We start from the raw sequence: 24,179 nt of genomic DNA on the forward strand, positions 1-24,179 counted from the left end.
CAAGCAAATGGACGAGGGAGAAAACAATGAGCCAGTCAGATTATCACTTAAAACTCAACGACAGTGCTTGACAGCTTAATATCAAATTAACAAAATTGGCTAATTATGACTCGCTGAGTTAATTGCCCAATATAGAGAGACTCTGAAGTGCTCCAGAGGTTTAGTCATTCTCTCCCCTCAAGCAGTTGGTTTATTTCCTCTTGATGCTTTATGAGTCCTACATGTTTGTTGTTATTTTGGTCGTCCTGTTGCTCTTTGTTTCCATTGTGTAAAGTCACCCTGATTTTTCCTGGTTTAACTCTGATGTTTTTGGTGCAACAAAAAACGTAAATGTTCGAATGGACAAGTTACATGCTGAGGTGTGCACATTTATGACAATTCTAGTGTAAATTTTGTTAGTATTGGTTGTGCAAACCGTTGAAATACAAGAGTGGCTAAATGAGAAATTCTGAAAGCTGTCTTTTTAAATGCTTTGCTTCTGTAAACTGCCATTGCTTTTGGTGAAAAGGTCTGGCATGTTTGAGCTAATCCAAGTGCCCTTAAAATGGCCATTAGGCTTTTTTAATTGAAGTTGGGATTAAGGCAGCAAGTTGGTCTGTGGCCGGTCAGATAAAAGGGTTAAAGGGTGTCAGCAGCCACACAGGAGGAGGACACTCACTTGGGAAATCCCACTGTGATTGACTGATGCTTGACGTTGTCACTTTTACTCTTATACCTTCTGCTTTTACGTCACATGCAGATAATATTCAACAACACTATCGCCGCGTTATAACAGACAATTCCTAGTGTTTGCATGAAGTGTCAGTTTGCCTGTCAGTTGAATATTATGACTGTCATCTTTCTGCTCTTATCGTACTCTTATCTTTGTGTATCATTCTGTCTTTACATCTCTTACAGGCTGACTTTTTCAAGAAGATTTCCAGATTTAAGGAAGCAACGAAAAATAATACGGAGAAAGAGCTCGATGCAACAAAGGTAATGCTTATACGTGCAACATGAACTAAGAATAGCATTCGTGTTTGGAAGTAACATATTTGTGCATCGTGTCACATCGACTACGTATTGTGTGACCCCTGTTGTGTGTGTGTGTGTGTTTTTACACATTATTTTTTTATGGTTACAAAATGCCATTTTTATGTTGGATCCTTCTTTTTTGAAATGTTTACACGGTTTATGCAAATCTCAGTTCTATCAAGCTGTGTTTTCAGATTTAGAGTAACAAAGGCAAGTAGACATTATGCCTGGTAAATCTGTAGAGGAGTCTACATTTAAACTGTGTATCTGTAATAGCACAGGTGTCTAATCCTAGCCGGTGCATCTGCACAAGCGATGTAGTTCAAGTCCGTAGCTGCTTTCTCCCTTCACTTAAAGCAGTTAAAGCTCTTTTAGATGAAATGTCTAAGACATCTCATAATAACTTGGAGCATGCTGTCTAGAGCAGTCACTTGTAACTGTGTGCAAAACCCCCGTCAGCCTGTCGATATTGTAATGAGCAAAATGGTACCGTCACTCCATTATGCATACAAGCCATTGGCTGGCAGTGTGCATGTCCCTCAGGCTGCAGCATTCATTAAGGGAAGCTTACCGGGCTGAAAGCTGGAGACAGATGATAACGGGATATGATTTTCATATTTAATACATTCCTTGGAAGAGCACACGCGTGCCGCAGATTGATAGAAGAATCAATTGCTACTTTAGTGAAACACTTTCTACTTTGCCCTGCAGCTACCGATGGAATCACTCAGCCAAGAAATTAACTTTTCCTCTTTTTTTTTTTACCTACTTTGTGGATCTGCTGGGCAGGCTGCATGGTTTACAGTGAATGTTATTAAGCAGCTAACTGTTTGGTATTTAAGACGCTTATCAGAAAAGAAACAGAAGCCGTGCTTTTTGTTATTATGTTTGGAGGGAGGCTTTTTTTTCGCTTCACTCTCTTCCCCCCCTTGGTGACATTGCAGACATGAATCAAAACTTGTCTAAAGGATTTCTAATAAGATGAAAAGTTAAAACATTGATCCTGAGACATTCTTCTGAAAGATGTTGTGAAAAGCATTCTGACTTTGGCCCAAATAAGCTACACTTATTCATATTTGTAAAGTGGATAGTTAACATACTTGAGTTGAATTTCTTTCAGAATAGGCCTATTCAACCCAAGCAAGAAATTTAACGTCTTTGAAGGATTGTATTTATTTGTAAATAACATTTTTATGAGGTAATGGGAAGTTTTTGTTGCCAAAAATGAATACATTTAATTGATTTTTTCACATATTTGCAGGTTGAAGTCGTGCATAGACAGCACCAGAACAGCTCCAACAGCTCTCACCCAGCTACACAACCACCAGCGGTAATTTTTATGGGCCGCCAGACCTCCAGAGGGTCTGACGCTGAAGCTGGCACCACAAGTGTACACTCACACCAAGCATTGCATCGTTCACCCAATCGCAGCGTGCACTCCCGCGAACGTCTACCAAGTGGCCTTTTGAAGGACTTCAGAGTTGGCGGAGAGGACGCCGCCGGCAACCGAGCACATTTATCAGATGACATTTCAGGCTCAAATGATTCCCCCGACGGCTGTAATTTGAGTGACAAACATGAAAGGACGACGGCGGCGCTCCCGTCGGTTCGTGCCTTAACAGGCGCAGCTGGCAGTGTGCCTTTTGGAAGTGATGATGAACAAGAACCTTCACCTCTGGTGACCTTGACGGGGCCTGAGAGGAATCCGTCTCTCGGCAGCAGTAGACTCATGAAGGTTGAGAATTCCTCTGAAGAACACGCTGACTCCCGAGAGGTGGCTCATCAGCCACCCATAATGGAAGATGGAGAGAGAGGTCTCAGCCATTTCATGCCTCAAACCACTTTTGGAGAAGAAGCTCAAGATATACCAGGTTTGCAGTGCTACTCCTTGCTTATCACCTTGTGACATATTTGCATTGTCTTTACTGAAATCTTTATTCATATCCAGATAGACGTGAGAGCGTCAGCACGCCAAGCTCTGATGTGTCGGAGAGCAGTATTAGCGACCTGTCCATATCGCTCACACAATCTGAGCTGGAAGAGGATCTACCAGAGGGTGTGGCACCTGAGAGGAAGGCCACTTCTGGAGGGAGTGATGATCACAATCAGCACAGTCCCGAATCATCCCTCCACTCTGATGGGTCCAAGGACACACCACGGTTAAACCGTGAATCCTCAGCTCCAGTGTTGACCTTGGAAAGGTACAGTATGTATCACTTCTGTGCTTTGTTGTCTGGGAGAGCGTCAATGGAGGAAAACACTAACACTTTGATTGTTTCATGACAACACGGTTCTTAGAAGCTTGCACAATGCAGTCTGTGTTTTTTTCCTTCAGACCTTTACACACCGGCGGCGTGACGAATAAACGACACGGAAATGTGAAACACTCGCCTGCGAATATTATATGTCTAGGGCTTTTGTTGTGAAAGGTAAGAACAGAAGGAGTGGATCTGGTTTGCACTGCCTCTGTCAAGGTTGAAAGGAGTAATAGAGAGGCGAAGTCCCGCCCCCTTTCGGTGGAACACCATGGGACCTTATTTCGGAAAAAATATGTACGTTAGTCACCGGCGGGAGACAAATAATTTTTTAATCCCGTCTAAATTGTGCCATTGAATCACACATATGATGTTTGTCATTTTAAAAGATAATTTTGCAAGTTAAGAAAGTCACAGTTTGTCTTAGTATAATTTCGTCCTGTGTGAAACCGCTCAGTGAACTACTTCTTCTTCTAGCTAGCTACCTTAGCTATGTTCCATGCACAAATGAATCATTATTTTACCTGATGTGTTTTATCCAGCGATTCCTGGTCTTTTTATCAGCTGAGAAGAGAAACAACGAGCGAGACCCGTTGCTCGTGGGAGTACATCCCCGTGCAAAACACACAGCCATCGTAGCTTCAGCGAGAGAGACGTCACTTACGCGATATTTATGGTGTGTAGTCTTTCTAATAACGTATTTTCACAATCAAACTGCCACTTTCTCGACTCGCAAAATTATCTTTTAAATTGACAAACATCATATGTGTCATTCATGGCGCAAGGATAAAAAAATATTTGTCTCGCCGTTGACTACCATTCGTATTTTTTCCAAAATAAGGTCCCATGGTGGTCCACCGGAAGGGGCGGGACTTCGCCTCTCTATACTGTTTGCTGGTTCAGACTACAGAACCTCCGTGTTGTTGTTTCATAGGCGCAACTCAATCCGTTCCACACAACTTGATTGTTTGTTGCCTTAATTTGCGGTGCGAAAACTCCGAAAATAAACCTCATTCCGAAAAAAAAATGACACGCCCTTTTGTTTGTAATATTCGCGTTGTGTGTGAAAGTGCTCATAACAAAAACAACAGTTCGAAAAAGTATATTGACGTGCAAATGAATCGCCCCGGTGTGTAAAGGCCTTAAGCCAGCTGAGAAAGGAGAATGTTGTGCATAGCCACGCTGAGCCACAGAGGGCTGTTAGTGATAGGAGCGGGTGAAGACACCGTACAGTCCTTGCCACCATCACATCAGAAGCTGACAGAGAGGATTGTGAGAGTCACGGTTCCATGCCACCGTGCTCTCTGCAGCTCAGCGGCAAGCTGCGGCGGTGGTGGCAGTGATGCATCTTATAGGGTAGAGCTCAGGACCTGTCACCAACAATATTGCCCTAATCCAAGATAATGCTGTAACAGAGCAATTTTCTGCTCGAGAGACCTCAGGGAAGTCCCCAGTGGAGGAGGAAATTTGTGGCACCATAGAGTGTTCTGGAGGGTGGGCATGTGGACAGCACTTACAGCCACAAATCCTTAGCGTGATGATGGCCTCTGAGTTGAAGGATCATTTTGGATGGGGGTTAGAGCTACAGAAAATCCCATGTGAATGTTTGTGCCCAGAGCCTCTGCTGCATTTCCCCTCCAATATACAGTATTTTATGAACATGGCCTCTTATGCTCTCAAAAAAGCAAAAGCATACATTTTTTACTATTAAATGCTTTATTTTTTTTAGATTAAAGGCCTTTACACACCGAGGGCGTGGTGAATATACGACACGAAAATACAAAATACTGGCCTGCGAATATGATATGTTTAGGGCTTTTATTGTAAAAATGAAACGTGATTGGTTGACGCAAGGGCTGTCAATCGATTAAAATATTTAATTGCGATTAATCGCATGATTGACCATAGTCAATCGCGATTAATCGCAAATTAGTCGCACATTTTTTATCTGTTCAAAATGTACCTTAAAGGGACATTTGTCAAGTATTTAATACTCTTATCAACATGGGAGTGGGCAAATGCTTTATTTAGACCCGAAACCCTCACAGGTACTGCATTAAGCATAAAAAAATATGCTCAAATCATAACATGGCAAACTGCAGCCCAACATGCAACAACAGCTGTCAGTGTGTCAGTGTGCTGACTTGACTATGACTTGCCCCAAACTGCATGTGATTATCATAAAGTGGGCATGTCTGCAAAGGGGAGACTCGTGGGTACCGATAGAACCCATTTACATTCACAGATCTTGAGGACAGAGGTCAAAGGACCCCTTTGAAAATGGCCATGACAGTTTTTCCTTGCCAAAATTTAGCGTAAGTTTGTAGCGTTATTTAGCCTCCTTCCTGACAAGCTAGTATGACACGGTTGGTACAAATGGATTCCTTAGGTTTTTCTAGTTTCAGGTGGTGACAGTATCTTCACTCTAGCTTTAAAACTGAGCCCGCTACAACCTAAACCTCACAAGTAACGTTAATGCGTTAAAGAAATTAGTTGCATTAATACAAATATGCGTTAACATGTTATTATCACGTTAACTTCAACAGCCCTGGTTGATGCCTTCATTTGCAGTGCGAAAACTCTGAAAATCAGAAAACAGAATTTTTTTTTCGCATTTTCGCATGTAATATTTACATTCTGTGTGAAAGTACTCCGGACAAAAACAACAGTTGAAAAAATATATTGACGTGCGAATTAAACCCACGAAAAAACTCTCCCGATGTATGATGGTACCCAGTTGCACATATGCTCACAATAATGTTATTCAAATCAAACCCATTATTTCTGAGCATTATCCAGTGTATTTTATAATAAAAAAATTTAAAAAATTTATGAAAAGTAGTATGAAGGATTTTATTTTGTGAGAGTTTAGCATGTTCATGGCTGCGTCCCTGTGTGGTCTACCATACTGTTTATAGTGTGACCTCAAGAGGAGCTGCAGTTAGCCCGTACCGGGGGAGACGGCAGTGGGGGCTGCAGCTTTTATTGTTAACATGGAGGGCTTCTGTGTATGAGGAGAAAACCAGAGGCTTTGATGTAAAGCTCAGAGAGCATCCAGTCTCTATCCTCTCCCTCTCTTTCTCTCTCTCTCTCTCTTAAGGTTAGAGTTTATATCGCTCCCTCCATTCAGCTCACAGTCAGGAAAAACAAGCCCGGGCAATTCATTAGATTATCCCATTATATTTCTCCTCCAGCATCGCTGGGGTGAGTAAGGGTACACGACTGAAATATCCTCCAGGTTTTTCTTCTTTTTTTTTCTTCGAGGCTCATCATAATGGCCTCACTGTGTCCTGCTCTCAAATATATCGTCCCTGAACTGCAGGATGGTTCAGTGACAGCATAACATACAATTTAAGTTTTTAAAAAAATCCAACACAAGTGTAGAGGTAGAATGTAAAATGCAAAGAAAGTAATGTGAATGTTTTGCATTTTTTTTACAAAGATTCCTCATTTGGCTTCTCTGGTTTTATCTAGTCTCAGTGAAGTTATTGTCACACAACACTTTGTGAACCGTGTGCTCACAGTGTGGTGGGACATATCCTAAATTTAGCCAGGCAAAATCCCAGCGCTCAATGTGTTGTTATTACTTGTGGTATATTTTTCCCCATTCCTTTGTGTCATATTTGCCGTCTGTGGCAGCAAGGTGAGATTCCTCCGACACCAATCACTCAACAATGCGACCATTCCGTGTGGTAAACCACACCAGAGCCAGTACTGTACACTGTAGAGCAATATCGCCGCGGAGAGGCTGACCCCTTCCTCCTAGCTAACAATGCGCCCCTGATGATGTCGACGCGCGGACAACAGCAGCATCTAAAGTGAGGTTGGGGACCTTGACATGAAAGCTGGCAACAATACAATGAGAGAGAGAGGTTTGCAGGAAAAACACAAACTAATTCACTTTCTCCCTCTCTAAAGGTCTCTTTTTGAAGAGCGTTGACAAATAAAGTGGAAAGAGAAAGATGACTATTTCAAGGCCCACGCTGACGATAAGGGAGAGGGAGAGAAAAAAAAGATAGAGCTTTTGCCTATGCTACTTCAGCCACACTGAAGAGGACTTAGCACAGACGGATTGCACACTACAGAATGTCATGGATATAATTCAAGCTGCCAGCTTAATCAGGATGTTACCAGGAAACAACCTGCAAAAAAAGAGGGAGCAATTGTTTGCTGACCCCTAACCCAGGAGCCCATTACAGATTGTCATAAATTCTTTTTTGGCCCCTTTTATGTAGGGGGGCTCAGGATCTCTCGGCTCGGGGTTTCATGGGAGAATTCAATGAGGGCCACCCAGAGCTTAATGCTCCAGAAAGAGATGGATTCCCAATATCCACATGCATTAGGCATCCATTTCTCATTTTGCAGCCGCACACAGGACCAGATTAAAGTGTAAATCTCTCACCAAAAGAAATCATCTCGAGGCCCCCTTTTTTTTTTTTGGGGGGCACCTTTTTTCCTTTTAATGTGAGATGGTGGTAGTGGTACGGAGTTGTTAATATTTTCATTTGTTTATTTTTTATAATGAAATTACATATTTATGATACTGCTGTCAAAGTTAACGCGATTACGCGTTAGCGCAAATTTGTTTTAACGCCACTAATTTCTTTAACGCATAAACGCAACTTAAGATGTTTAGGTTGTAGCGGGCTCGGTTTTAAAGCTAGAGTGAAGATACTGGCATCATATGATATTAGAAAACTGAAGTTCATTGTTACCAACCATGTCATACTAGCTTGTTGCAAAGGAGGCTAAATGACGCTCCAAACTTATGCTAAATATAGTCGAGAAAAAAACTGGCATGTCCATTTTCAAAGGGGTCCCCTGACCAGAAAATGGGTTTTATGGGTACCCACGAGTCTCCCCTTTACAGACATGCCCACTTTATGATAATCACATGCAGTTTTGGGCAAGTCATAGTCAAGTCAGCACACTGACACACTGACAGATGTTGTTGCCTGTTGGGCTGCAGTTTGCCATGTTATGATTTGAGCATAATTCTTTATACTAAATGCAGTACCTGTGAGGGTTTCTGGACAACATTTGTCATTGTTTTGTGTTGGTAATTGATTTCCAATAATACATATTTACATACAGTATATTTGCATAAGGCAAACATATTTGTCCTCTCCCATGTTGATAAGAGTATTAAATACTTGACAAATCTCCCTTTAAGATAGATTTTGAACAGATAAAAAATGTGTGATTAATCCTGATTAACTATGGACAATCATGCGATTAATCCTGATTAAATATTTCAATCGATTGACAGCCCTAATTTGTAATAACGTTTATTTAGCCATTTAACTGTTTAAAGCTCATTGAAAGTTTTTCCGAACTGCAGGCAGGTAATTCTACAAGAACAGCAACAATGAATCAATTAGTTGTCAACTATTAAATTAATCACCAACTATTTTGATAATTGATTAATCGGTTTAAGTATTTGTTTTGAAGAACAAAAGTCTAAATTCTCTGATTCCAGCTTCTTAAATGTGAATATTTTCTAAATATCATTGATTTGTGGACATAACAAGACATTTGAGGTCGTCATCTTGGGCTGTGGGAAACACTGATCGACATTTTTTACCATTTTCTGACATTTTATATAGACCAAACAACTAATCGATTAATCGAGAAAAATAATCGACAGATTCATCGACGATGAACATAATTGTTAGTTGCAGCCCTAGATTCTACAAACTCTACTTTTGAATGCCAGGTTTCACGTTCAGGTCATTACATGTGGCACCATCAACACAAGTGTTATGTGGCGGTACCATTCTAATGATCAGATTCCTCCAGCAGTCCTTGAGTACCTCAAGGAAATTGCCCAGAAAAATTTGGATCAAATTGCATCCTCTTTTTTTTTTTTTTTTTTACAAATAACAGGCCTGATCGATCATATGGCCTCCTCCATTTTTATTTCCTTTCACCATGTTAATGGGTAATGTGTATTTTAGTCTCTCACAGAAAGGACTCTTTAATCTGCTAGACGGCATCGAAGGACGACTCCGCGGCGAAGGGACCAGCGTGTACGGGGACTCTTCGATTGATGGAAGACAACTCAACAGAATTATCAGGTATGCCCTTCCTGTCTTTCCTCAGACTTTACCATCTTATCTCTCCCCGTCTAAATGGAACACTGTCTATATTTATTTATTTAACGGCCATGGAGCGCTTTGTGCAGATGAGGAAAACATATTATCCAGTTCTGCTAAGGGCTCTCACTTTAGATGAAGTGTCATCACCAACATGCACGTCTTTATTTCTGAGGGGGTTTTCAAACACATGGGATTGTTATAGTAACCGCCCTGTTGAATTGTTATTGGGAGTCGGGGAGATGGAGGATGGAGAATGTGTTTCATTAGACTGGGCTTATTTTTCATAAGCCTTTTTATATTTCATAGCGTGATTAATTTACCATAATTGGAGTTCTTGTTGTAAAGTATGGATAAATGTCTGAAAAAATGAAAGCTTTCTCGCTCTTTTTTGTAAACCCAGTTTATACTTATCCCCCCCTTCTATGCAGTGTTGTAAATGATGTCAACAACATCCTCAATAGTAAAGAGAGTGGCCATCTTGTGTCGTGACCCTCAGCGTAATGTTGGGTCTCGCTGTGATGTTATGTGAGTGTGCATGTGCATTGATGTGTATGATCATACTTGTGTGCATGTGAAGTGTTAGCAGCTGCTGGATGTACTCCATGTGCTCCTGACCCGCGGGCCGAGCCCAGGGCTCCATGGCAATAGCTGACTGCTCTCTATATATTGGACAGCCTTTGTAACGGTGGAGCGGGCTTGAATGACGAGGACCTTGAAGCATGTGGAGCAGTCATCCTTCATGGGCTTCAGAGGTTGTCATGGAGCACGGCGAAGGGCTGCCTGCTACCACGGGATCTAGTGAGGGCTCACCAGTCCAGCACTGAGCCTAATGAAATAAGGTAAGGCCTTCCTGGTTTCTCTGTGGCACACCAAAGACTGATGGCAGTAGTTTTTTTTCATTCTGTAGTAGGGCTGGGCAATATTTCGATATCATATCGATATTGTGATATGAGACTAGATACCGTTTTAGATTTTGGATATCGTAATATGGCGTTAGTGTTGTCTTTTCCTGATTTTAAAGGCTGCATTACAGTAAAGTGATGTATTTTTCTGAGCTTACCAGACTGTTCAAGCTGTTTTATTATTTGCCTTTACCCACTTAGTCATTATATCCACATTACTGATGATTATTTATTTATTAATTTATTTATTTTTATTTTATTTATGTTTATGTATGTTTTTTTATTTAGCTTAATGAAATTTGTGATTGTGGGATTGTAAAAACAATCACAATGGCAGGTTTTTTTTTTTTGTGTAAAGCTGTACTAGTCATTTAGGGTTTTTTCACTTTGCACAACATCATTTTGCATTATGTTTAACACAAACTGCAACTTCTGAGATACCAGGAAAAAAAATAGTTATATGATAAATCAGTAGTGGATGAAGTAACTGAAAGCCACACTTGAGTAAAAGTAGATATCTAACCAGGAAATGACTTTAGTAGATGTTAAAATCACCTGTTAGAACATTACTAGAGTAAAAGTCTTTAAGTGTTTGATATTTACTTAAGTATCAAAAGTAATTTTCTGATATTAAATGTACAGTATTGAAAGTAGGGCTGTCAATCGATTAAAATATGTAATCACGATTAAAGGCATTATTGTCCTAGTTAATCGCAAATTAATCACACATTTTTTATCTGTTCAAAATGTACTTAAAAGGGATATTCGTCAAGTATTTAATACTCTTATCAACATGGGAGTGGGCAAATATACTTGCTTTATGCTAATTATGTATATATTTATTAATGGAAATAAATTAACAACACAAAACAATGACAGCTGTCAGTGTGCTGACTTGACTATGACTTGCTCAAAACTGCATGTGATTATCATAAAGTGGGCATGTCTGTAAAGGGGAGACTCGTGGGTAGCCATAGAACCTATTTTCATTCACATATCTTGAGGTCAGAGGTCAAGGGACTTCTTTGAAAATGGCTTTGACCTTGCCAAAATGTAGCGTACATTTGGAGCATTATTTAGCTTCCTTCATGACAAGCCAGTATGACATGGTTGGTACCAATGGATTCTTTAGGTTTTTCTAGTTTCATATGATACCTGTATCTTCACTCTAGCTCTAAAACTGAACCTGCTACAAATTGCGATGAACCCTGAAAGAAATTAGGGGCATTAAAATGAATTTGCGTTTACTTTGACAGCCCTAATGATAAAACATAGTTTCTGATCTAGTGCAATATAGTGTGTGTTTTGTGAAGACATCTCCCCTGATAAGTACTTCTATAACGGAGTAATTCAGAGCACAAATATCAACACTTTGAAAGCTACAGAGTTCAACAGACCTTTCCTTTCTTTTAATAGAGACAGAGAACAGACCTACAGTAAAAATGAATTCCACCTTTCAGACAAAGACTGGATAGCTGCCTGTGCATTTTTTCTTTTTTTTTCTGGACCAGAAAGTGGGGGAGAGCGAGGGGCACGCACTTACAGAGATATTGCACGCTACCATCCGATGCGGTCTCCCTTGTCCACGAATGTAAAGGTCATCTCTGGTGTCACCTCGTGCGGTAACACTGCACGGGTGAATGTCATGAGTAAATTAAAATGCCCTATCTGTGACTTCCAGTCCTTTGGATAATGACTAGTTATACTCTGAGCCAAATCCATGCTCTGCTTCACTACTCTATTGATTTCACCTTTCTCGCTATATACTCAATCCAAAGACACACATCTATAGCAGTCTCCCTTTCTGTTTTTCTCTTGAGATGCCTATTGGCTCTTTGACCTTTTATCTAGTTTTCAACCAGGCGCTATACCGCTGTCTGTGTCTATTCTGTGTGAAAATGGAAAAATAGTGTGCAAATGTATTATATTCTAAATTTCTTCATGGTCAAGCTATCTCAATTTTCTTCAAATTCAAAGCTTCAATTCACTCTTTCACTGTAAGGAGGTATAACTTATTTACAGATGTCCCACTGTGCATTCAATAAGACAGCCTCTCTTTCTCTCCCCCCTCACCCCCACCTCCGCCACAGCACCAGCCTCCCTCCCGATGCCGCTCGGCTGTGGGATCGCTGGTTCAAGCACGCCCTTCTGCTGAAGGAGCGCCGTGTCCTCAGCACTGAGCGCCTGGTCCAGCTGTTCACGCCACTGCTGCTGGAGCGCCATGCCACCTACGGCCACCAGGTAGCGTTGGAGGCACATAACACTGTCGCCACCACCACCACCACACAAACTGGAGGTCACACACTTGCATTCACTCCCAAAAGCAAGCAGGCATTAACACACACACACACACACACACACACACACACACACACACACACACACACACACACACGTATGACTGCAGTAAAACGCCTTCTTTTTTTTTCTCCTCTCCAGAAAGGCTAGTGTTTTTGTTTCTTTGCGTGTTTTTCTTAGAAGAGAGCTTGTAGTTGGTACTGAGTGCCCTCTTTGTGTCTGGCGTTTGAAACCAAGCCCCGGCTGCCGACTCATCAGATTGCTCCACACGTTGACCCAGACAGAAGGGAAACCCTGACCCGTGCGCTAATCGCAAATTACAGCCCCTGCTTGGCTTCTTTCATCTCACGTGGCGTATTCATCTGAGAAACACTTGCTTTTAATTTGGCATTAGCCAAAAGTATACCCATCAGCTGGGTCCGATTGAATGAGGGCACCTTCTCCACAAGATTATTTAAAATTTCCCTCTCATTGACCTTGTGCAGATCATGCTCAATTAAACAAAAAAAAGAAATTCATATTCACACTTAAAAAACCCAAAGATAGTGTCGAGAGACTTGTCAGGAATTTATTAGAAAACGTACCATTCTATCTGCAGGAATGATCATATATATATATATATGCAGGTTTTTATATTATTAATTTTTTGCGGACTCATCTTGTTTGGGGTTCTTGTGGCTCGGAGATCTCGTTCCAGTGTCCCCGACGCAATGAGAGAGAGGCAAAGAGGGAGACTGTAGAGCTTCTTGAAAATATGAACTGACAAAAGGAAGAGAGGCACTGCCATCTACATCATCGTGTCCAAGTGCATCAGGAAAAGCCTGAGTGAAAATCTTTCTCCCCCCCCTTTATCTCTCTCACTCCATCTACTCCATCTATTTCTCTGTCCCTCCCTCTATTTCTCCTTCTCTCTCTCCTCTCACACAACAGCTTACTCTCCTCACACACAAGAGCAAACAGAAATTTCCATTCACGTAATGCCACACAGCCCGGCTACTCCGGCAAATGGGAGCATGCAGCTCGCATGCACACACTCAAAGAGGCCCTTTGAATATTCAAGTGCTAACAGTTGCATTCATTGATATTTAAAATGCAGTGGGTCCGCGAGAGCCCTCAACCCACGGTACATTTGACTAAATCTAAAAAAAGAACAAAGAGGGATATCGGGGACAAGGATCAAGACAGTTTTTTTTTTGTATTGTGCAGCAACATCAAATACCAAGCTCAGATTGGCATGTGTTTGCCTCCCTTCTCCTCGAGTGAAAATGAAAGCATGCGCATTGTCAATCTTCACTGCGACCTACTGATAACAACTTACAATGCACTTAAAGTTTGTCACTGTCAAAATCCTCCTGATCATCCCCTCCCTATTAGTGCTCATTAAAAGTTGCAAATGGCCATCTGAGGCTGAGAGGCAGTCTTTGATCACGAAAGAGAGATGATGATGGCAGGATTTGATACGGGGGAGGGAAAGAGGAGAGAAAGGGAAATCGGTGTGTGGCATCTCCCTGCTCCTCATCTCCCGGAACAGCTCCTCTTAATTGTGTATCCTCATCTCCCCAGAGATAAAAAAAAAAAAATGAGCTGGAGAGGGAGGAAGAGAGCAGTTTGTCTCAATTCTCTCAGCCAAGAGGGGGAGATATCTGGAACGTGTTGCACATTAACGCCAGGGTGATTGCATTCTTTAGGCGCTTCTCTAATCTCATGGATGAGAAGAGAGGGAAAGAGAGAGAGAGAGGGGGTAAAAAAAAAAGTGTGATTGAGAGCGGGAGCGAAAGTGTGCGAAATAATCTTTTTTTAGTTAAACGAGTGAGAGAATTTGAAGTTATTTTCTCTTGGCGTTTGAACACGCCGCAGCTTGCACCTCTGTGCGAGCAGCCGTGGCCAAAGTAAATGACTTTGCCTAATCGGCGAGAGTTCAATTTGACACTTCCTTCGCAAAATGGGAACAATTAAGAGTGTGGTTTTAATTTGTGCCGCTCACAGGCCAAAGTGCTGCTGAGGACACTCGTGTCCCGGTCCAGTGAGGAGTGCCCCTCAGCGGAGGACGAGAGCGACTTGTCTTCTTCGTGTGGTCCTGCTTCTTTCCTGGCTGACGGTGATGTGAAGCCTGCCAGACCGGTACAGGAGCAACAGATCCAAGGTTTCTGACGATTATTTGTATTAAAATAGGCATGGAGTGTTCTAATTAGACTACAGTATTTGGTTTTATTTGTTATGGAGGAATGGTTGCATTCAAAAACTCTCCCCTCAGCAAGTGTTTTCCCACAAATGTCCAAAACATTCCACACTGAGATAAGTCTGTCTTTGCACTGTAATATAAAACAAGACCATTACCAGGAACTGATGTAGACTGCTGCTATTTTTTTTTTGCAAACCACCTCTGCAGAGAACTAAAACTTTGCTTTTATGAAAGAAATCAATTTCACCACAGAGCTTTTTTATTAATCCCTCACAGCCCAGTTTTCCTACAGGCTTCTATTCAGAGCTAAAGAAAGACCCCCCATTCCCATTTCTACCCCGAGACTCCCTTCCTCCCTGCCACTGCTTCTCACTATGCGCTTCCCTTTCTTACAGAACTACAAAGTGCTGAAGAGGACAGCCAGGACGAAAGCCCTGCGGAAAGTGTTCCTATTAGAGGTAAAAAGGCATCGCCGGTGCCCCAGCATTCACACTGTCCTTATGTTGTGGTTTGTTTTCTTCCCACTGCAGTGAATAATGGGCTCTTTTTACACAACGGCTGAGGCAGGATGATCAAGGTGAATCCAGGGTCAAAGTACCACCTGAAGAGCCGCGCTAGTTCTCTCTAATTATCTCCGAGAAAACACTAGCTACATTTTCAGCCCCGGTCTGAGGCTTTCTGGCAAAATTGATAATTCTCCGGCCCGGCATAATGCGGCCGCTTTAATTGTCAGGACGCCAGGGTGGGAAGCAAGAGAGATCTGTCGTGGGTTCTCATTATCTTCTAAACAATGCTCTGGAAAGGCCGGACTTGAAAAATACTAGATGTGAAGGCATCCTGGAAGCAGTTGGTGTGCCCATCCCTGAGCCGCACCTCTGAAATGTAAAGCAATCCTATATTACCCTCGGCTGTCCGATTTCCTACAGGGCGTTTCATGTGTCTGCATCCCTAAGGTGCACAGCCAGCAAAATGAGTCCAGTTTTCCAATCGCTACACTTAATCAAAAGAGCAAAAAAAAAAAAAACATGACAAAGGATTTTGCAAGGAAAGGGGTTTTACTGTGGCGAGCAACATCAATGTCACAATCAAATACCATGACCTTGGAACTGATAGTAATTGCCAAGACATGCACGTCTGTATACCTAATGGTGTTTTTGTAGACAACATGTAAAAGCAATGCCTGTATACCGAGCTGTGGGTGGAATAGAATTGTAAATATCATATGGTTTTAGAACATGATTGAAAATGGTGCTTTTATTATGAAAAATGTTGACTTTGTCATACAAGATCACAACTTTACACTCCTTTCATGTGTGTTTGAGACAACAGCCCATTTATTATTATTTACCTCTGCTCTGTTGTTGTTGTTTTGTTTTTTTTACCAGCTCAGTCTCTATGCTTCCCTCAAATATGATACCTACTTTTAGTGTGCCCGGAAAGTAATTATGAGTGTTTTTAAAACAGAAAATCAATCATTGCCTTCCTGGTAGGAGGATGCTGAGATAATGCGAGATGCTGATTGCTGTCTCATGGAAACTGTTGCTGCATACTGTAGGCTAGAATCAACAGCTTAGCTGATTGAGCACCCACTCTGTTCAGCAGTGATACCAAAAGACTCACCCACTGGAGCGTGTTGTCTCATCAAACACGGAAACCTCTGAAAGTTGGAAACCTGGGTTTTAAGCAAATATTTGACATTGACTTTGTGTGTGTGTGTGTGTGTGTGTGTGTCCCTGAACAGAGACCAAAGCATATCAGTTACTTAAACAATCAGCCATGCAGGAAAGGCTGCAGAGTTCTGAAGAGGAGGAAGAGGACGACGGCCTCTCAGGTAAGAGATGCGGTCCACTCTGCCGGGCAAGTAGCGAGCGACGGGAGGCTAACCGTCGGTCAACACTGGCTATGTTCTCACAACACATAAGGACATCACAGAAAGACCATATTTGTTGTGTACATAGATGTAAGCTAAATGACAATCCAGGTTTTCTCAACCATTTTGGGCTCATAATCTCAATCATAGACTTCAACATATATTATAAATAGGGCTGTCAATCGATTAAAATATTTATTTGTGATTAATCACACATTTTTTATCTGTTAAAAATGTAACTTAAGGGGAGACTTGTCAAGTACTGTATTTTATACTCTATACTCTTTAATACTCTTATTAACATGGGAGGGGGCAAATATGCTGCTTTATGCAAATGTATGTATGTATTTATTACAGGAAATTAATTAACAACACAAAACAATGACAAATATTGTCCAGAAACCCTCACAGGTACTGCATTTAGCATAAAAAATATGCTCAAACCATAACATGGCAAACTGCAGCCCAACAGGCAACAACAGCTGTCAGTGTGCTGACTTGACTATGACTTGCCCCAAATTGCATGTGATTGTCATAAAGTGGGCATGTCTGTAAAGGGGAGACTTGTGGGTACCCATAGAACCCATTTTCATTCATATATGTTGAAGTCAAAGGTCAAGGGACCCCTTTGAAAATGGCCATGACAGTTTTTCCTCGCTACATTTTTGCGTAAGTTTGGAGCGTTATTTAACCTCCTTCACAACAAGCCAGTTGGTACCAATGTATTCCTTAGGTTTTTTCTAGTTTCATGAGATGCCAGTATCTCCACTCTAGCTTTAAAACTAAAGTTGCATTAATGCATAAAAGAAATTAGTGGGATTGAAACAAATTTGTGTTAATTTTGACAGCCCTAAATATAAATATCAGTATTCTCATGTGTGCATACCAAGAGACCCCAATGCCAAGGTTGAGAGAGTCCCTCATAAGCCTCACCATAAGTTTCTATATTAAATATGCATTGTAGATTAGCTTGATGTCCAAATCAAATGGTTTTATGTCGCCCTGTTTGCTCTTTTAAGGAACAAATCACAGCCATGAAGAGGACCTGGGGAGGGCCAAACGCTCCTCACATCAAGACCCTTACCCTCGGTAAGAACATTGTTATTATTCAACGGGCCACAGGAAATGGGCCACCAGACACCAAAGTGGTTGATGTACATTTGCATGGCCGCTCTCATAATTCCCTGTTCATTTCCATAAGATCAAGGGGGCGCCACCCATTAACTCGCTTACAAAGACAAAAGGCCCCCAAAGCCCCTCTCGCTCGCCGTTCGCCGGGTTCAGCCAGGTTTTAGAAATCAAAAACAAAAATAAATTGGAGTCATAATAATCTCACTGTTGTCAGAAGGCAAACAGATCACGTCGAGAAGAGAATCAGGGACAACTGTTTTGGAAGAAGGAGACTCAAGTGTTGACAAGGACAAATGTCCTTTCATTTTTCACCCTCGAAAGGCATTTAGGCTGCTCAAATCAGAGCCCTGAGTGGCTCGGAAAAGAAGATCTAATGATAAATAGCTCGGCGGAAGCCAACGCCATCGCGGTTGCATTTGAATATCAACACGACTTCATCAAATCTGCAATTGCGCGTCGGGCCCTCAGAGCACCTCTTCACCGCGAACCCATTTGGGCTGTCGTAATGGTTGGGTAAACGTTATGAGGAATAATCTTCTCTGATTTCATGTGATTACTGGGCACCACGCTGACACAAGGGCTGAAGTCTGTATCTCCCTGGCCTGGCAAGCAGGCGCTGCTCCCAGTCTGCCTATTAGCCCGGGGAAGGGCCTAATGGGCTGGCTCTATTGTGGTCCTCATAGCCGCTGATGTCTGCCTATACTGCCAGCTCCAGTGACCACCCTCTTTAATAAACATGAGCCAATTTTCGGGGCCCAGACCCCTCTCAGATGGTGCCCGTCCTCCTGTCGGTAATGTGCATGGGATGCCCGCAATATGTGTGATTAAACAAAATTTGCAGAACGAAAAAAAGAATGTACAGAAACCGAGAAAGCAGCAATGAGAGACACAAGTTGTGTACATGAGCGAAATTGGACAAATGGGTAGTTCTGCATGCCTGACACTGTAATCTCACTAGGGTTAGGAAGGAAGCAGCGCCCACAGCAACCAGTCACCACGACCATAATGCTTTTCTTTGGTCATGCAACCATTTCCCCCCGTCTTTTCTTTTGCTTCTCCTGGACGCTTAGATTTAAGCATTCCACTTACCACAGTCACTTCTTGCGCTTTATTGCTTCCACAAGTGGTCTGGAAGCCCTGCACTTAAGCAGAAGCATAACACTGCAGCATGCTCTTGCCCTGCTTCTCTCTCTCTCTCTCTCTCTTTCTCTCTTGCCCTTTCTCCATCTATTTGCCCCTCTTCCTCTCTGTCTTCCTGTATTCCCCTCTCCTCCCCTCCTCCTTCTCCTCCTCTCCATCCTACTTGTTAATTATTTGCTTTATTTTGTCAGCGAGCTGATGAGTGACATCAAAAGGAGGATGGAGCCGGACTCGAAATACAAAAATGGCTTCCTCTCTGTTGTCTTAGACAATAATTATGATTTGCCAGTTAAGCCTGGACCACAGCAGAGGGATTGTAGTTTAAAGCAGAGGCTTTGGTGCAAAAAATGCATTTATAGCCCTTTGTGAGGCTCCTCATTATGTGTGGGCCCGATTCATTAAGTAATTGGTTTGCAGTTGTTTACATGAGTATTAAGGCCTTCTATTCAGGGCCTTTGAGAGATACATTGTGCAAATGTTGCATGTTATGAATGCAGAATGAGAGGCGGGGGGCCAGTCCTATTGGCCAAACACTGCACTCGGCTGAAAAGCGAGAGAAAAGCGCTGGGTGCTGCTTTGCATAGCAATGACTAGGGCCTTAATAAGCTTTACAGATTAAATACATGCAGTCTATACAAGATGCAAAGAGATACTCTTAACACATTTATATGTGCTCATTTCACTATTATGGCGTCGGAGAGAATTGAGGTCTTTCATATTCTTTTTTCGCCTCTCTCTTCCCTCGCTCTCTCCCACACAGTGTTTTTCAGTCAGATACTTTTATAGAATGTGCTGTTTATTGTATTATAACTCGCGGGGAAGCGACTGATTTGTCCATTAGAAATCTTTTGCTGTCTTTGTGAGTGGCAAAGTAAAATCACTTTGTGGTTGAGTGGGGATGAAAGGAATAATGCACGAAGGAGTGAGTCTTAATAAGCAGCTGCACTCCATGTAAAGACCACTTGTTCCCCTTTGTGCACGAGTGCATGCCACTGCTTCCTCTCGTGCAAAGAAGCATTGTGCTCCTTTCTACTGTAGGCATTTCAGATGCCACTCCTTTCTTATTTTTATTTTGCTTTTTTTTAATACCTCCCCCCCTCCCCTCCCGGTTTTAGATCCTAGAAAATGCTTGAACACATGTGCACAGACACACACACATACACACACACAAAACAAAATCCTCCAGCCATCAGCCGGTGTGGTGATTGTTGTGCCTAGTGCCTGCTTGACAAAAAACCTTGACTCAACAATTAGTGGTTTACAGCTTTGCCTTGGACAACAGGATGTGCTCAAGCATTCGACCTCAAATCACTCAGAATGTCAAAATCAGACTCTCTCTCTCTCTCTCTCTCTCTCTCTCTCTCTCTCTCTCTCTCATGGGGAGGCGATGATGTGTGGATCTCTGACGGCTCACTGGGAGGAGGGATGGAGGGGTGAGAGGGACATGAGCTTAGAGAAAGGACCGGAGGGGAGGGGGGGGACGTAGAAAGAGAGAGCGGGAGATAGAGGGAGACAGAGAGACGGTAACGGACAAAAGAGGTAGTGAAAAGATGTATTCCTGCTCTAAAATCCGACAGTGGATGAAGGGAAACACATGTAAACATTGTAACAGACAGTATCATAATGAGCAGTAGAGGCACAATCGGGCATGTGGCAGCATTGAGTTTGTTTTGGAGAATATATCTTCTCCAAAACAGCCAACAAATTTGGTACTGACTATTTTTTTTCTTCTTTTTTTTACATTTGACAATATAATAGTTGATCTCCTTCAGTTTAGACCAAATAATAAGATTAAAACCAGGACAAACAAGACAGTGACTATAGAGAAAAGCAGCATTTAGAGGCTCTAACCAGAGGAGGTCACTGTACTACATAAGCTAACTCAAACCGGTAAAGAATGCCCTATAAAAAAATGAAGTTGGCTTTCAAACATTTCCTGTGCTTTGTTTATTTTAATGTTGTGAATTTAATAGATTTATTTACTGGTAAGCGTTTTGTAGGCTGGTGGAGGCAAAAAAAAGACAAAAGATGGACATAATGTTCAGTTTTTAAATCTGTGGTCATTTATTAGGGGTGCACCGATGCGATTTTTTTTAGTCCTGATACCGATAGCAATACCTGGGCTTTGGATATCGGCTGATACCGAGTACCGATCTGATACCAGTGTTTAATTAATAAGCTGTATGCCTCACTGTGTGGAAGTGACTGGGATCATTCTTTTATGTGTAAGGCAACATCAGGCTCGACTTAAACATTGCTTTCCTAACTTAAAAAAACAAAATGTAACAAATAAATACATAGATAAACCTTTTTTATTATTTTTATTATTATTATTTATTATAATTAAAATAATGAATCGTACACAAGCAACTTGGTAAAAAAATCTTCAAAATTAACAAGAATTACAATTCAAGTGTAAACCTTTTTAATGCAGCCACAAATTGGTCAAAACTTAAAAAGGAAGAATTGATTTGATTAGATCGACCCCCGATACCCGATCCAGATATTTGAGTCAGCATCTGACCGATATACGATCCGGTATCGGTGCAACACTGATGATTTATTATCATTTCTGATGCTCTATGTTGTAACTTGGTTATATCATTTCCTCCACATTCTTTAGACACTAACATTAAGTGGCTTGTCCAACACACACATATCAGTCTACCCTCACACAAACAAACATGAGCTGAGTGATCCGTCCTTCAGCCACCCCCTTGCACACTGGCCGTCTCCACTAGACTGCCACCAGTCAGGAGGAGAGCTTGCCCCTGTTGAAATCATTGGCCCCCAGTACCTCTTCCTCTGAGCTGCAGTACTAACGCGTCGCCAGCAGAGAGCACTCACACGTTAGAGAGTGCCCACTCACCATGCACTCACAGTTGCCTCTCACTGTTTGCCCCCATCCTGCTGCCATTCAGGCCTGGTAGAGTACATCTAAACGGAGCCTAAACAATGTTTCTGTGGGGTCACAGCTGGGATGGGAGTAGGAGTTGATGGGAATGATGAGGTGATGGGTCTCCCTTTACCTTTAGACAAGCACCGCTGCGCAAAAGTGCTATTGTGCTATTAGCATTTTGTGTGTGGGTGGCAGGAGCTTAAAAAAAAAAAGCCAGGGTAAATAAAAGCAGTTTTTTTTCTGTGTGTGTGCCATGCAGTATTAAATGCTGGGTAAGCATTATTTCCTCTGACGGTCCCCGCAGTATTTAATGTGACTGTAGGATTACAAGTCAAATCTGCCTTTAGGGACTCCACGGAAACTCATCCTAGTGTTTAGACTGCAGTTTGAAAGGACAGTATACGAGGATGTCTTTCTCCGTTTGCTATTTTTGTCAATGTATACCTACAACACTGGACACATTCTTATAAAATAGACATTAGAGTAGTTCAGATGTGTGATCGCAGCCTTTTATATGTCTAAATGTATCTGCTGCTATAACTGTAGAACATGAAAATGTTTTATACCGCATGTTGTTTCAGCTGAACAGGTCTGTATTGACACAATTTTAAAACGGTATGACCACACAAACAAGAAATTTGCAGTAGTAGTTTTTGTTCATTTGTTCCACAGTAGACATTTGTCAAGATATCACAAAAGATTTGGTAAAGCAGAATCAGGATGCTGCTCTCGAAGCAAAATGTCACAAAGAACAAAAATGGAGTGTGCTACACCGGATCTAAAAATGTAGAGAATAGTCTCATGGATTTCAGCAGTAACCAAGAAACGCATCACTTTTTCACTATTCCTGACCAATGGTATCATTCTTATGTGCATACAATGTACCTGAGATATTTGGTAACATGATTGTCCTAGTTCGTATTAATCTAATTGGTATTTGTACATTGTATACCACTGCATTACCAGCCTGCATAACTTTTCAAAATTTCAAAATATGTAAATTCAGGAGTTTTAACTCAGCTCATAGAAAACCATTTTGGTGTAAATTGAGAAAACAAAACAGAGGTTTGATTAAGGGAATGCATCGACAACAAACTCCAATTGTGTAAACTCATCATACAATTTTAAAGGTCGTTGTGGACTCAGCTATGCACAGCAGACACAAAAACTGTTAAAACACGAGATAAACAACAATATGAACTGTAAAGGCCAGAGAGACAGAATGAGCGATGCATTGGGGGGAAAAAAAGAGGACATTACAATAGCTGTAATTTGCATCATTTTACACATTACATCCACCTCTGTCTAGCAGAGCTTGTGAAACACTGGCCGGCCCAGTCTTACATATTCAGATCATTTGCCTCAATTAAGGGGAAACTCAGCAGAAGATGAACTGGCATAAATGTTTATGGAAACGGAATATTAGATTGGCGGGGTCAGATCCAGACTGGGCTCTCTATGGTAATAGCCCTGTCTTGAAATCAGTCCTGTCCCTCACTGAAGTGGAACAGCTGATAGACCATTCCCATCCCCGGAGGGGGGGAGTTCAAGAAAAGAAAAGCCCAATTTACTCTCCATAACAGCTATTATTGTGGCAAAGTAGAGGAAGTAATCGTATAGATTATTGCTGTATTTTTGCTGCTGCAGGGTCTGGTGTTGCCTAACAGTTGTAAATGGATGCAATAGTCCTTGTGGTTTAGTTGGGCTGCAGCATCTCTACTTTATCTCTTATTCAGTTTAAAAAGCTGAATATGGATAGCAGGTGGATCTTTTTTTTTAAATGTATATTACATATTCATAGGACTGGGCGATATGGCCAAGGTCATTTCATATCTCGATAACGATATATATCCCGATATAGCATGTTTTCTGGTAATTCAATAAATAGATTAAATAACCACATGGTAAAGCCTATTGTTTCATACTTTACAAATGAAACGTATTTTCCCATTTAATTAAGAACTTTAGTGCAAAATGAACATTACAGTTTCAATTGAAATTATGAAGAAAAAAATAAATGAATATTTTTCCATATACACACATTTGTTGCATTGAACCGAGTGGTAATGTAAAGTGTGACGTAAAAACAAAACTGCAATCTTCAAATGTATTCCCTCAAAATATTTGACATCAGATTTTTTATGAGAAATTTGATGTGCTTGTTATTATCAATTTAGACGATGTAATCGTGTATCGCGATATCTCGGTACATGATTTCATCACGATACGCTTCCATTGAAAGACGATAAATTCTCATATTGAATAATCGCCCAGCCCTATGTATGCAGTATATTTCTCTCTTTACTATCCACCCTTGGGCTGCTAACTGTCAACATATCATGACTTTTGTGCTATTGTTTTGACAAAAGCTATAACATTTTATAGTCACC

General features: G+C 41.5%; 1 protein-coding gene across 1 annotated transcript in view; it reads left to right on the top strand.

The window, feature by feature from the left end:
• The window catches only part of kiz (kizuna centrosomal protein), a 31,390-nt gene that overhangs the window by 3,559 nt on the left and 3,652 nt on the right, over positions 1-24,179 (top strand). The window contains exons 4-13 of the mRNA XM_037746463.1: positions 898-975; positions 2,276-2,885; positions 2,963-3,215; positions 9,227-9,346; positions 10,042-10,206; positions 12,360-12,510; positions 14,554-14,710; positions 15,145-15,207; positions 16,491-16,580; positions 17,639-17,708. Coding sequence (XP_037602391.1) covers positions 898-975; positions 2,276-2,885; positions 2,963-3,215; positions 9,227-9,346; positions 10,042-10,206; positions 12,360-12,510; positions 14,554-14,710; positions 15,145-15,207; positions 16,491-16,580; positions 17,639-17,708 — 1,757 coding nt within the window. The remainder of the gene's footprint in view (positions 1-897; positions 976-2,275; positions 2,886-2,962; positions 3,216-9,226; positions 9,347-10,041; positions 10,207-12,359; positions 12,511-14,553; positions 14,711-15,144; positions 15,208-16,490; positions 16,581-17,638; positions 17,709-24,179) is intronic.

The sequence above is a fragment of the Sebastes umbrosus genome, chromosome 16 (genome assembly GCF_015220745.1).
Source record: "Sebastes umbrosus isolate fSebUmb1 chromosome 16, fSebUmb1.pri, whole genome shotgun sequence".
Classification (NCBI taxonomy): domain Eukaryota; kingdom Metazoa; phylum Chordata; class Actinopteri; order Perciformes; family Sebastidae; genus Sebastes; species Sebastes umbrosus.